At 49.7% G+C, this 14,717-nt stretch overlaps 1 protein-coding gene across 2 annotated transcripts in view; it reads left to right on the top strand.

Annotated features, from left to right (window-relative positions):
• Positions 1 to 14,717, top strand: part of SEMA4C (semaphorin 4C) — a 69,183-nt gene extending 54,466 nt beyond the window's left edge. For both annotated transcript variants that reach the window (XM_081200942.1, XM_081200941.1), the window contains exons 3-15: positions 866 to 1,014; positions 1,634 to 1,696; positions 3,876 to 3,974; positions 4,099 to 4,195; positions 4,514 to 4,630; positions 5,220 to 5,371; positions 5,881 to 6,056; positions 7,500 to 7,644; positions 8,775 to 8,970; positions 9,805 to 9,920; positions 10,562 to 10,719; positions 11,202 to 11,272; positions 12,393 to 14,717. In XM_081200942.1, the coding sequence (XP_081057068.1) occupies positions 866 to 1,014; positions 1,634 to 1,696; positions 3,876 to 3,974; positions 4,099 to 4,195; positions 4,514 to 4,630; positions 5,220 to 5,371; positions 5,881 to 6,056; positions 7,500 to 7,644; positions 8,775 to 8,970; positions 9,805 to 9,920; positions 10,562 to 10,719; positions 11,202 to 11,272; positions 12,393 to 13,234 (2,381 nt within the window). In that variant the 3' untranslated portion in view covers positions 13,235 to 14,717. The remainder of the gene's footprint in view (positions 1 to 865; positions 1,015 to 1,633; positions 1,697 to 3,875; positions 3,975 to 4,098; positions 4,196 to 4,513; positions 4,631 to 5,219; positions 5,372 to 5,880; positions 6,057 to 7,499; positions 7,645 to 8,774; positions 8,971 to 9,804; positions 9,921 to 10,561; positions 10,720 to 11,201; positions 11,273 to 12,392) is intronic.

Below are 14,717 nucleotides of genomic sequence, written 5' to 3'. Positions count from 1 at the left end.
ACTAGCTTCCAGCAACTTGCTTCTGCATTCTCTTGCATATTGCTCACAGAACAAGTATCACGCCACAAGGCTCTGTCCTTGTGCTACATGGGATGTTACACTCTTACGGATTCTTCCTCCAGAAAAGCCCACCTATATATGGGAGCAGCCCATAGATAGCCTATATGGAGCTCTAGTGTTAGGGCCCACATGCTCAGATGTGCCTCAAGGGGGCTTCCTGAGGGCTTGCAGCTCAGATTGGTTACTTCAGCATGGACAGGATCAAGGCCTTCTTCGTGGTGGCCCTTGAACTGTGGAACTCCCATCTGTACAGGCATTTAGGCCAGCACTGGAGACTTGCCTCTTCAGTGCTGCCTTTTAAATGAGATTTTCATTAGCTTGGGTGTGTCAGAGCAGCGTCTGAAAGTATTCTGCATTCTTGCTAATGAGTCTATTATATCTTTATATCTTCTATTGTGTGTGCCCTGCTTTGTGAGGGTGTTGCCTGAAAAGCCACTGGGACATATCTCTCTGTCTGTCTGTCTACCTCTCTGTTAAACACAAACAGGACCGGGATCTGCTGCCAGCAGAGAAGCAAGAATCCTGTTGTCCTCTTTTAACTTTTTAAAACATTGTTCATGTTTAGTTTTTATTACATTGATAACCCACCTTCCCCCAAGGTGCTCAGGGTGGTATATATGCTTCACCCATTCCCCATTTCATACGACGACACTGCGAGGTAGGTTAGGCTGAGAGATGGCGCCTGGCCCAGAAACACCCAGTGACCCTCATGGGCCTGAGTGGGGATTTCCCTCCCAGATCCTAGCTCAGCACTCTAACCACTGCACCACACTGCCCCTTAACGTTGCCTGCTCTTCCCTTGCAGACCTGAGGGAAGTGACGAAGCGCTTCTCCAAGATGGGGGTGTTCAACTACACAACACTGACCCTGGCTGACCCCAAAGGACTGCTTTACGTGGGGGCCCGAGAAGCCATTTTCGCCCTCCGCACCAACAACATGGAGCTTGAGGAAATGGTGAGTTGCAGATTGGGCTGGCCGGTGGTCTTGGGAGGTGCTACACAGATGCATTAATCACAGAGATGCCTGCCAAATCTGCCTTTCCCAACTGGGTGCCCTCTAGTTTTGGGGACTGCAACTCCCATCAGGCCCAGCACCATATGGCTGTGCTGGTGGGCGCTGAGGGGAGCTGCAGTCTCATCAGGTTGGGACGGCTGTGCCAAAGATCCATCTCGTTCTTTGACCCGTCTTCTAGCAGTGCTCAAGAACCCCCAAGATGGGCATTTGAAGGCCAAGAGCGCTTGCTGTGCTGCTCTTAATTCCCAGCCGTGTTCAGCTATCAGGACTAGCAGCCGTTGGGTTGGTCTGTCCTTGCATAGCAAGCTGCCTTGTAGAAAGCCAGGCCTCTTGCCCACCTGTTCTCTAAACTAGGAAACTGCAAATGCTGCAGCCTTTACTCCTAGGGAAGTTGTTCCACCCCCTTGATTGTTTTGGTTGCTCTTTTTAAATGCTTTTACCTTGCTGTTTGTGGCTGTGATTGTGTGACTTTCCTGTTTAGGCAACATAAACCACCCCAAGCCCTTGTGATAGGGTGGGCTTCATAGGGTGCTTAAGAATAATTTCTACTTCTTCGCAGATCCATTGGGAGGCTCCAGCAGAGAAGAAAGCAGAATGTATTCAAAAGGGCAAAAGTAATCAGGTAAGACAGGACATGACCCTGGGGATCAGGGCCATAACTCAGCCTCCTCCAACCCGGTGCCCTGCAGCTGCTTTGTACTACAACTCCCATCAGCCCCAGGCAGGACAGCTGTCCTAAATGCCACTCAAATCTGAGCCAGTTCACGTTTTCTTCACTGCAGACTTCTAGACAAGGAAACAGAGAGGTGTCTCCCATTGCTTTTTTGGGGGTTGTTTTCAAGAGCTGTCCTTAAGAAAACTGAGGACAGCACCTGAGACCTGCACCCTGTGGGGATCCTCTTGCCCAAGGATCTCCCACAAAAGGATGGGCCTTTGTCCCTACCGCCAAACGTCTCTTGGCAGCGGTGGGCAGGCAAGCGCAATATTTTCCTGGCTTTGTCAGGCATCTGCAGTGAGGAACTTGCTGCTCTCCCCACCTGTTACGCCAGGAGAGTATTCAGAGAGGACTTGTCCCTAAAGGAGTTCATGGTAGAGGTGAGATTTGGATCAGGGCTTTCCTGATTCATAGCTCACTGTCCTGGCCATTATGCTACACCATCTTGGTATCCGTGTGTGCATGGACCCTTTCCCTGTGAGCCCCCAGGCACCCTGCCGAGAGTGGGGCTGCTGTATACTTCCCCTTTCCATTGCGCTGCCCCTGGGAACACTGGTCTGCTCTAGTCGGCTCAGCTTCTCGCCTTCCCTGCTAAGCAAGCAGACCAGGGCTCTCTGCGCATCAAATCTCCCCCTGCCGACTTCTCTGACAAACGCGAATCCTCACTGAGCTGGGCTGGCTTTGGACCAGACAGGTGTGCACCTGGCAGTCAGCCTTGCTTCCTTGCTGACTGGGCAACAGGAGGCTGCATTCCTCCCCCTACCTAACTTGGGAGTAAGCCCCACTGAATTCAGGGTGACCTGCATCTGAGTAGTCACAGTTAAGACCACAGCTTTAGCAGCCTCCCACCACTCTTTCTGTTGTCGCAGTTGATTATGGATCATTGTTGATGGGGCTTCAATGTTGGGTCCCTTGGTAGGTTTTTAAATCTTTTTCTCAGTGATAAAATGTGGCCCCAATTAACCAGGCAGCTGAATTTCTAACTTTCAGCAAAAGAAGATTTATTTTTTTTAAACTCTGGGTAACAGGCATCCTCCGTAGAAGAGAGGTGTTCCCTTTGGTGTGAGAGGGAAGCAGAGATGCCTTTTCCTAAGCAGGGTCTTCCTACTATATATGCACAGGCTCCATATTTAAAAAAGAACCACATCGCCACCCTCCCTGGGGATCCATTTGTGTGTGGATATGAAAACAAATGCTGATGTGATCCAGCTAATTAATCAGTTAATTAATTTCTTACGTGAAAAAAAGGCGAGCAACGAGTTACCACAGGGATTGTGGCTTGTGGCGGCCAAGCATTCATCGCTTTTTCATCTTTCAACGTCTCTCCAGTTTGGGTTATCCTTTTCTGTTTTGTCCTGAAAGGGTTTTCATGGCCGCTCCTGAATTTGCTGGCTTATTAAGCCAGGATTTGATACCAGGTTGCTGTATCTGTGTGCTGAATCCTGCACATTATTTGCATATAATATACATAGATGCATGCTTTGGTTACATTTACAGTGGTACCTCTGGTTATGAACGCTTCAGGTTATGAGCTCCGCTAACCCAGAAGTAGCTGCTCCTGGTTGCAAACTTTGCCCCAGGATGTGAATGGAAATCACGCAGCGGGAGGCCCCATTAGTGAAAGTGCACCTCAGGATAAGAACGGTTTCAGCTTAAGAACAGACCTCCGGAATGAATTAAGTTTGTAACTAGAGGTACCACTGTATTGTGCTTTTAATTGTTGTCATGGTACACTGTGGTGGTTTTTGTGAAGGAGCTCTAACCTCTGATTGCTAAGTTTGGCTTCTGAGGAGTCTTGAGGACTGGAAACGTGATTTTAAAGAGCGGCAAGATTCTCCAGATGCTGACTTCTGTGTGTCAGCAATGCAACCACAAAATGTAAACAACCCACACCCTCTGGGTCAGGTCATTTGGCAGAGAAAGAGACTCTAAATCTCAGGGTGGGTTTGAGCCCCACAATGAGCAAAAAATTCCTGCATTGCAGGGGGTGGACTAGATGACCCTCGGGGTCCCTTCCAACTCTGCGATTCTATTCTGTGTTTGTGGCCTTTGGGGTTTCACTAAGGTCCTGCTTTGTCCTCCTCAGACTGACTGCTTCAACTACATCCGTTTCCTGCAGAGTTACAACAGTTCCCACATGTATGCCTGTGGTACTTATGCCTTCCAGCCCAAGTGCGCCTACATTGTGAGTATGGCAGGGAGCAGCTTTTCTGCCCATGAATTGTGCTTGGACACGTGGGTGGAGTGCGCTGCATGGGGGCAGCTGGCTCAGTCCCATCACACTCCTCTCTTTCTTGGGCTTCTTGCAGAATCTGGCCACCTTCTCCTTGGACAGGCTCTCCTTTGAAGACGGAAGGGGGAAGTGCCCCTACGACCCCGACAAGGGGCACACGGGCCTCATTGTGGGTAAGTGGCACCCAGGGCGGCCTGCCTTCTTCAGCCTGAGGAGCAAAGTCCAAAGGGCAGGATGTCCCACTGGGAGGCGCTCTTTCGCAAAGCTCATTCAAATGGATTCTGCAGAAGGACTTTGGGGTGCAGTGGGGGGAAGAGCCAACTTCTGCAAAGCTTTTCTTGCCTGGTCGCCTGCAGGCAAGTTCTTGCTCTCCACAGGCGACCAGGCAAGTAACAGCTGGCCGGCCTGCTCCCTGCCTGCTCCCCCTCAATGCATCCTGGGCCTCAGGGCTCTTCAAGCCAGGTTAACCCCTTCTCTTCCACCCATTTTAGAGGAAGAGTTGTATTCGGCAACACTCTACAACTTTCTGGGCACGGAACCTGTGATCCTGCGCAACCTGGGCCCCCAGTATTCTGTCAAGACTGAGCACCTGCCCACATGGCTTAATGGTGAGATGTGATGGGAAGCAGGGGGGTGTTTCTCCAGTTGGGCTCTCTGTGCGCATCAGTGCGTCATGGCTCCTCCTTACAAATGCATGTTTTCCATGGTGGGTTCCAGGCAGAGGTTCACAAGTGTGGCATATTCTGCTTGCCTTGGTTTACTTAGCTTGGAAAAACCAGCACCCTCTGCTTCTGTACTCTGAATGTGGAATCTCGTCTGCACATAGCTCAGTATTGTCTGTGCTAGGCATGGGGAGCCTAAAACCAACCGCTGCTAAACCCCGTGTGGTGTAGTAATTAAAACATTGGACTGAGATCTGGGAGAACAGAGTTCAAGGCCCCACTCAGGTGTAAAACTCACTGAGTTACCTTGGGCCGGCCACTGTCACTCAGCCTAACCCACCTCACAGGGCTGTTGTGAAGATTAAATGGGGAGAGGGGTCCTTGGTTGAAAGGAGGGGTATAACTGTCATTGGAAGAAAGTAGGCCAGGATTATATCTGTGCATGTGTGTTTGGTGGGGGCTTAAAGGGGATCAGGAAGGATGTGTTTAGTTTCAGGACTGGCCGTTCATCTTGCTTCCTTTCCTCCTTTTGTAGAACCCCACTTTGTGGGCTCGGCCTTCGTCCGGGAGAGCAAAGGCAGCGACAGAGGGGATGACGACAAGGTCTATTTCTTCTTCAGTGAGCGGGCGGTGGAGTACGACTGTGACATAGACCAAGTTGTGGCCCGGGTAGCCAGAGTCTGCAAGGTAGGCGGCACTTCCAGAGGCGATGGAGAGTTATGGCAGGCTCTGCGTGGCCCAACCACCTCAGAAGACTCCAGCTGGGTCAGAGCCCAAGGCTTGTCTAGTCCAGCAACCCAAATCAGAGTTAAAGGAAGGATGTATTTTAAAAACCCTACAGAATTCTTTTATTGCAATGAAACGATTCTCTTATATACAGACACTCCAATAATAAGTCCTTAATAGGACTTATTCTGATGCAGTGTATTTCACCCTCTGGCCAACAACACAGAGGTCTTCATCATTGGCCTGAAATAGCATCAAAGGAATGAAATGTGAGAAATCTAAAGAATAAAAAACTTTAACAAGTCAGCATTTCTAGAATAAAAAACAAACATGCACAAAACAGCAAGAAGCTGATTCTCATACTTTACCTTTGCCTCATTTCTTCCTCTCCAGCTCTTAAAATTTTGCCTGTAAGCTCCATGAGACAGGGACCTCCCCCCCCCTCTTAAATGTTAATTATCTCTGTGCAGGGGGACGTGGGTGGCGCCCGGACTTTGCAGAAGAGGTGGACGACGTTCCTGAAGGCACGGCTGTTGTGCTCTATTCCGGAGCAACAGCTGCATTTCAATCGGATCCAGGGAACGTACACTCTGAGTGGGGATCATTGGTCTGAAACTAGCTTTTTCGGAGTCTTCCAGGCACGCTGGTAAGGCAGCAAAGAACTGCTTTCAGATTTCTCCTGTGGGGCTGATGACCCTCTGCTCTGCAAAGGCTGAGTGGGTGGGTGGCAGGGCTGCAGGAGTGCAAAAATGCCACAAGGTACGAGGGTGAGAACAGAATTCAGCTTCCTGAGAATCTCTGCTTTCACTTTTTTTTTTAACAAGCAAGCATCTTGTCCTAAGGCCAGAAACCATATTTGTTAGGTATTGATAGATGGACTATTGATACAACTGAATTATTTAAAGAAACAAACCCAGTTTTTGAAAATGACTTTCAGTGAAATTTCCTTAAAACAATATAAAAAGAAATCTATATATTAGAAATAAAACCATATCCTTTAAAGCATGTGGTCCATGCCTATAGAAATCTTGGGAATAGGAGGGGTGATCAGACAAGATTTCCAGGGGAGGCGGGTACAACTTCAGTGTGTTATAGGTCTCTTTTGGGCACACACACTAATTTGCCCATAGTGAGCAGGACCTGTGCTAGTCACACAACATGGGGGAGAGAGCAGCATAAATTGCCTAAATTAATCTACATGATTTATGTTGGATTTTGTTCCTGGTGTCCCACCCCCTCCAAAAAAACTTCCTTCCAATGCCAAAAGGAAAGATGTGGGGTTGGGTAGGGTTAGAGAGGCTGTCATCCCATCCTGATAGTTGGATAACACAGTCAATGAAATGGGAATAATTGCAGGAGTCCTGTTCTTTCCCTCAGCCTGTCCTGATATAACGGCAATAAAAATTTCCCAACCTTGATATCTGAAAGGGGAGGTTGAAATAGTTGATCTTGAATTATTGTTCAATTTACTGGCTGCTGGTAGAATCTGTAAAGCAAAGGGTGGGGTGGGGGTGGGAATGGGAATGGCAATAATTCTCCACAATCACCGACTGGTTAAGCAAAATATAGGACACTACATGGCTGCTTTGCTTTTCTAACTTGTTTTTCTGGAAGCTATTCAAGAAAATGAATATGTTCTTTGAAAAATGGTCTTTGTTTATTTGGGGAATAACAAATTTCAAGATAAAAAGCAAGCCTAATGTATGGTTGTTTTTCTATGTTGTCATATCAGTTTAGGATTTAATTATGGCAGTCATATCAAACATATATGTTTGTGGTTTTCATTAGAACATATTTTCTTTTATTTGTAAATATTTCTAGTTCAGTACCATTTTTTTGTTTGCAACTTCTTATGGGTTTTTTTTTGGGGGGGGGGGAGTAACTATTTAAAATAAAATCTTCCCAATCTTCCAGTTACAGATAGGTAGGTTGGTCTGCCATAGTCAAAATAAAAAAATTCCTTCCAGTAGCACCTTAAAGACCAACTAAGTTAGTTCTTGGTATGAGCTTTCGTGTGCATGCACACTTCTTCAGATACACATCTTCCCAATCTTGTTTGCTCTCTATCGCTAAACTTTCTTTCCTGCAGGGGCGATATGGATGTTTCTGCCGTCTGTCAATACCAGATTCAAGAGGTGCAGAAAGTGTTTGACGGTCCCTACAAGGAGTACAGCGAGGTAGCTCAGAAGTGGGTTCGGTACTCGGACCAAGTGCCCAGTCCTCGTCCTGGAGCAGTAAGTACTTCTGGGGAGGAGAGTGGGAATCCCAAGTGGCTTGCCTGCCCCCCCCCCCCGCTCCCTGAGAGATGGGGTGCCCAGCTGCTGCCCCCTTCTGGTCTGTGAGGGCAGAAGTGTACCTACCACTCCCTTCCCTCCCAGTTTCCCCTTGGACAGATTGGCTCACAGATGGTGCCAATCCTGAGATTGCTTCTCCAGATCCAGATTCTTCCAGAGTATCTTTACTTTTTATCACATGTGGTAGATACCGCATGCCACTACCCAGGGCAGGTGGCAGCAACACGAAAAATGTAGGCACACCTTTGGAAAATGTGGATGTGATGGAGCACATCCACATTTGGAAATTTCCCTGGTCTTACACGGAAGACTTGGCATGTCCCCAAGCTGATGTGAATCCTCACCCCAGCTTATGTTGTGATTCCTGCATCACAGTGGGTCATACTAGATGACCCATGGGAGCCCTTCCACCTCAATGATTCTGGGATGATTCTGTGATAATGGGCTACAGTGCTTTGTGTCTCCAAGCCCAAGCATGATCGGGCTGATAGTTGAGAGTATAGGCAGCTGGGATAGCTCAGTTGGTAGAGCACAAGACTTTTAATCTGAGGGTCGTGGGTTCAAGCCCCACACTGGGCAAGAAACTCCTGCATTGCAGGGGGTTGGGCTAGATGACCCTCGTGGTCATTTCCAACTCTGCAATTCTATTATTATCTCTCTGGGTGTGTTTTCTCTGGCTGTATCTCTGTCATAAGTGTCTACTCATCTAGTGGAAGCTACATTTCCTGGCTTCAAATCCCTGCATCTTTTCCCATGTGCACATTACTTTTCCCAGGTGCCTTCTTATTTAGCCATGAGGAAAGTGTTCTCTGCACACCCGGAGCAGCCAATATGGTGCTCTTCAGCTGCTGCTGAACTGCAGCTCCCCACCTGATTGTGCTGCTTGGGGGTGATAGGAGCTGGAAGGCACTCCTTCTGTACGCCCTCAGAAGCACTCTTCTTTATGACTGTTTTGCATCCATCCTGGCTGGGCCTTGTCAAATTAAAATCATTTTTGCAGAGCCAAGGCTTGACCTGTGTCAAAGCATTTTCAGCTCTGACCTAAGCCCTGCATCTTCCCTTCCTTCCAGTGCATCACCAACTCCCTGGAGCTGCCTGACAACACGCTCAACTTTGCAAAGAAGCACCCCTTGATGGATAAGGTGGTCCCTCCCCAAGGCAACCGGCCTTTGCTGGTCAAGAAGGAGGCCAACTTCACCCAGCTGGTGGTGGAACGGGTTCATGGCTTGGATGGCAAACCGTATGAATTGCTCTACATTGGCACAGGTATGGAATTCTAAGGCCCAGAGCACGCTTTGCATTTTAGAAGGTACCAGTTTAACCTCTGGCATATCAAATAAAAGGGTCTTGGTTAGTGAAGGATGGCAAAGCTTCTCTGCAGGAGGTCTTGGAGTGTTGCTGCCTGCCGGAGTAGACCAGGGATAGGGAACCTGTGGCCCTCAAGATGGTGGGCTACCAACTCTCATCCCCCCCCCCTTGCCAATGGCCATGTTGGCTGAGGCTGTTGGGAGCTGCAGTCCAGCCACATCTGGAAGACCACAGGCTCCCCATCCCTGGTGTACTTGCTTCACAAACTGAAACTCCACTGCCAGGCAGAGAAGACTGGGGGGGGGGGGGAGGCTGGCTCTGTATGTCGAGTTGCAGCACCTCTGCAGATAGGCTGAGTTAGTGCTCCAACCTCCTCCTGGGTTTGGGGGATGGAAATGCCACATGAGCCCCGCTCTTGAGTCAGATGAGAACAACATAATTTCAGTTTTGATGCTGGGGCGGTTCTTGGAAGGAGTGGCCTGAGGAAGGACTGCAGCTTAATGGTAGGCACCTACCTTGCATGTAGAAGGTCCCAGGATCAACCCCTGACATCTGCAGGAAGGCCTGGGAAAGATTCCTGACCTGGAATCCCAGAGAGCTGCTGACCGGCAGTGTCAGCTAGGTGGACCTAATGGCCTGACTCAAGGCAGTTTCCTAGGTTCCTATGATAATGGTAACTGGCAGAGACAGTGGTCCCTAGGGCAGCTCTGTTCTGGCAGCTCTCTCTGGCCCAGAGAGCGCCTTCCTGTGATGCTTCTTTGCCCTGACCTCCCTCTCTTGAATTTTCTGAAGATAATGGCTGGCTGCACAAGGCCGTGGTCTTGCCATCGGGTGTCCACCTGATCGAAGAGTTGCAGATCTTTGAGCATGCCCAGCCTGTCAAGAGCCTAGTGTTGTCCCTGCAGAAGGTAAGAAATGTCCCTGCATGGGCCAGGGTTGGAAACACGGGGGGTGACAGCAGGCAAGAGTCCTTTCCTTGTGGAGTCACAAGGCATGTCCCCAATCACACCACATGATGGGCAGTGCTGATGTGTAGGCCCACCCAAAAAGCCTTGCTGAAAACAGATTCTACAAGTTAAGACCACTTGCTTTTGCTTTGGCTAATTCTACTTTCAGGATTCAGACATCAAAGGGTTAGTGAGCAGGTCTTTCTGATGAGGGATTGGTGGAATTGTAGTGTTTTGGAGGTGAGAGAATAGTGGGATGTGCTGGTCAGGAGATGAGGGCAGTGCAGCCAAACTGAGCACGACAGGATTGGGGTCAGCCACTGTGCACTTTGAGGTTTGCTAAGATTTCATCAGAAACTGCCTGTATGGTTCTCTGCAACCATAAGGACTAGAAACCTGGACAAATGTATGTAAACTTAGATCCACAACATCCCACATTTGGCAGAAGATGTTTGTGCCTCTGCAGCAAGAGCATGCAATAGAGCAACCCAGGGAATGAGGCAGCGCTGACTTTTTCAGTGGTATCTGAAGATTAAGGTGGGAGCAAAGTGGTATGACTCTAGATGCTGCTCCAGTATTGATATTCTTCCCTCTCACCCCAGAGGGTGCTGTTTGTTGGCTCCAACTCCCAAGTTATCCAGCTTCCTGTGGCTGACTGCAGCAAGTATCACAGCTGTTCTGACTGCATCCTCGCTAAGGACCCTTACTGTGCCTGGACGTGGAATGGGAGTCGCTGTGTTCGCATAGATGCCTATGATGGGTAAGAGGCACATCTTGGAAAGTGGCAAAAGAGGGAGTGAAAAGGAAGGGAAATGTGGAGAGCAGTTGTCTGTGTACACCCTGAGACATCAACTCTCAGGAATCTTGTTCAGCTACTCTTCTGTGTCCAGATCTTTGCTGAATGCTCTTAAGTAGCTTCCCTGCCTTCTTGTAACCACCAGACCTAGAAACTTCTGCAGTTTTGGGGGGTCAGAACTCTATGCCTGCACAAAAAGAACTTACAGGCATGCAGAATACGTGGTTTTATGGTCCTGTTGCCTTTTATTTAAATAATTTATATCCTGCTTTTCACCCGTGTCTCAAAGTGGCTTACAAAAAAATAAATAAAACAGACAATGTACAAATTTTAAAACAAAGGTGACCCCCAGCTTTTCCTTGGTATTGTGGTGCTGTTCCGTAGCTTTGTTCCCTCTGTCTTTGTGGCAAAACATCTTCTGATGAACTGGCTTTTGGCTCTTTTAGGACCTCGCTGCTGTTCCAGGATTTGGGAGTGGAGCCTGGGATTTGCAGCCCCTTGCGCACGTCAAAATCAGGTCAGTCCTCCTCTGCAATTTTCAGGCAGTGTTGTGTTGTGGTTACTCTGTGGACTCCTCATATATATGCTTTGTGGGACCTGTGGTTTCAGCATTGTGGTCCTTCAGTGACAAGACAAGCTTTACTAGGGTGTGATTGTGTGTTTCAAATGCTCAGTTGCAACTCCAAAGCTAGCATCTTCATAGGAAATGCCACAAAATCGAGTTTTACTCCTCCCTCATGCCAAGTGAAGGAAACACTCCAGCTTTCATCAGTAACTCTGGAGCAATGTCTTCAGTTATCTCCACACCACACACCTCCTTTTTATCCTCACAGCAACCCTGTGAGGTAGGTTGGGCTAAGCAAAAGCGGCAGGCCTGGGCTCACCCAGGGAGCTTCATAGCTAAGTGAGGATTTGACCCTGGGCCCTCCCTGGTGTGCTGTATCATGCAACCCACAGGTTGCGCCTGGATGGACTCTCGCTGCAAGGAGATTTGGTTGCTTGTCTGAGGGCAGTCCTGGGACTTGTGGCTGGACCATGAAAAGGAGGAGGCATAATTGCCTCTTGATCAAAACTCACATGACATTGAGTCCTCCGTCTGCAAATCCTTCTAGAAATGGTGGTGGGAGCCTGTGGGCACATAAAATGAAGCACAACAGAATTAGGCAAGAGGCTGCCTGATCAGAATGTTTATACTAGGTCAGGTTGGTTATTGTTAATTTATTGCTTTGAATATAGCTCAAGTCAGTAGAGCATAAGACACTTAATCTCAGGGTCTTGGGTTTGAGCCCCATGTTGAGCAAAAAGGTTCCTGCATTGCCAGGGGTTAATTACCCTCGTGGTCCCTTCAGCTCTGCAGTTCTATGATTCTGTGACACTATACTGAGTAGGGCTGCCATACACCCAGCATTTCCCGGACATAGCTGGGATTCATCTGCCGGAAATAGCATCTGGGCAGAATTACTGAAATTCAGGCAAAATGTCCGGGAAACCCCAGGCACAGAGCACAGAGCTTTTGCTTTGGAAGCAAGAAAATCCTGTGTTTCGTAGTCTGCAAGGAGCCCTGTCTGTTGGCAGAAGAATAGCTAGGCGTGATGTCCTCCCCCGTCTCTTGTTCACCCTCTCCCTTCTCTCTGCAGGAACCAAAGTAATTCCCAAGAACATCACGGTGATGGTGGGCACAGACCTGGTCCTGCCTTGCCGCCCAACCTCCAACCTGGCCCAGGCTCGCTGGACCTTCAATGGGCAGGAGTTGCCTGAGGAGCGGGACTCGGCCCTGTACGATGCCCACCTCAAGGCGCTGATCATCTTGGGCACCAGCCTGAAGCACAGCGGGCTGTACAGGTGTGTCCAGCTGGAGGAACGCAATGAGTTGATGACCGAGAGCTACGTGGTCACCGTGGTCTCTGGCCCGGCCATGTCTCTGGAAGCGCGAGCCCCTCTGGAGAACCTGGGCCTGGTGTGGATGGTTGTGATCGCTCTGGCCGCCGTGTGCTTGGTGCTTCTGTTGGTGGTGCTGTCCCTGCGGCGCAGGCTCAAGGAAGAGCTGGAGAAGGGCTCCAAGGTCATCGAGAGCACCTTGGTCTACCCCATTGAGCTGCCGAAGGAGGCGAAGAGCCCCACCTTCATTCCCAGCACCACCTCGGACTCGGACGAGAAGCTTTGGGACCCAGCCAGCTACTACTACTCTGACGGGTCCCTGAAGATCGTCCCCGGCCATGCCGTGTGCCAGAACGGAGGCACCACGCCCTCTCCCACCACCAATGGCATCCCCGGGCAGCCCCTGCAGTCTCCCCCGCTCCACTCGCCCAACCGCATCAACCTGGGCAACATCCGCGGCTCTTCCTCCAACGGCTACATCCGCCTCAACCTGGGCGCCGAGGAGCGGCCAGACTACAGCGACCTGGCTGAGGAGCTGCGCCGGAAGCTCAAGCAGAGGCAAGCGCTGCCTGACTCAAACCCCGAGGAGTCGTCCGTATGAGCAGCGCCGTGGACTGGGCCTGTGTATTATTACTCAACTACCTCATAAACTAGGCTGGGATCACTGCCCTGGCTGGTTCTACTTCTTTTTTTAAGAAAAGAAAATCCTATTTAAATACTTCCTTCAGACACTTCGGCCCCCAGTTTTTATACACTACCAAGCCCCCATTACTGGCTGCTCCTGCCTCATTCAGTGTTTTTAGCCGTGCTTCCTTCTGAGAAATCCCCAGGACTTTGTGGGAGGTGTGTTCAACTCTTCCTTTGCCTTGGATGGTGAGCCTGAACCTCACTGGAGACTTAACCATTGGACTGGCAGACCCAGTAATTCAGGCCTGCCCACCCCCCCCCACCCCAAAACGGCTCTGTGGCTGATGACAGAGTGGACAGCAAAAGGCAGGGCAGCGTCTTGTTCCCACTATACAGCTGCTGTTGGGTCCATGCCGTTCTGTTTGCCACTTCCCTCTGCTGTCCTGACCAGGAAACAACTGGCCAAATGCAATAGTTGGGCCAGGGTAGCTGAGAGTCTGTGCCCCCCACCCATGCCTCTGAAGGAAACACTGAGGATTAACATGAAGATCCATAAATCCCCCCCCCCCCCGGGAGTAATGCCACAAAGGGGGCCTGCCTGTGTGGGGCTGGGCCTCTTCAAGCTTAGATGTCTTGGTGAGAGCGAAAAGGGGTTGGGAAGGTGGCGCAGGGAAGAATTGAGTTCCGGGGAAGACTTGCAATAGCTGAGCTGGAGACTGCTTTGCCTGGAAAAGACCCACCTTTTGTCAAGGGTGGCACCACCAGGGAAGGTGCGCAGAATCTGGGTCTGCCCAAGGGATTGTGGTCAGGTCAAGGCAGAAAGTATTGAGTGGCAATCTCCCATCCTGCTAAAGCCTTTCAGGCTTATGTTCAATTCAGCGGGGCTTGTGCAGGAGATCTCCCCAGTAAATCACACTCTTCCCAGTCTGATTGGCGCCCTCCCCATGGCAGCTCCAGATCTGCCACCTGTGGTGACCACCTTTACTTACCCCGTGGTAAGACTTGCTTCTGGAGGGAGAGAGAACCCGTGTGTGTGTGTGAGAGAGAGAGAGGGGGGGGGCTCTTCCTTCAAAGCAATTGACTGCTGTGACTAAACTGAGCTTCCTCCCTCCTTTTGGGGGGAATGAGGAGCCTGCAGTGTAGATACCCCCAGCCCCCTGGCTGTATCCCTGCCTGGTAACCAAGCCCTCAACACGGCCAGACCCTTCCCCTAATCCTGCATGCCTCACACCACTGCCAGCAGCTGACTCCACCCCCTCCTCTCTTTTTACCCTTTTTTAATCCAAGAAAAAACCCATGTAAATAATAAGAGGGGCCTCTTGATAACAAGGGTCTCTTGCTCGCCCTGCCCACCTCCCCCAGGCAATTTGTGTAATTTATTTGTTACTGAAATATATTTATTTGATGTAAATATCTGGATATTTTTATATTAATAATAAAATGGAGAATAAGAATAA

Source organism: Podarcis bocagei (assembly GCF_964188305.1).
Source record: "Podarcis bocagei genome assembly, chromosome: 7".
NCBI classification, from domain to species: domain Eukaryota; kingdom Metazoa; phylum Chordata; class Lepidosauria; order Squamata; family Lacertidae; genus Podarcis; species Podarcis bocagei.
The sequence above is the reverse complement of the archived record's forward strand: the minus strand, read 5'-3'. Positions and strand labels throughout refer to the sequence as shown.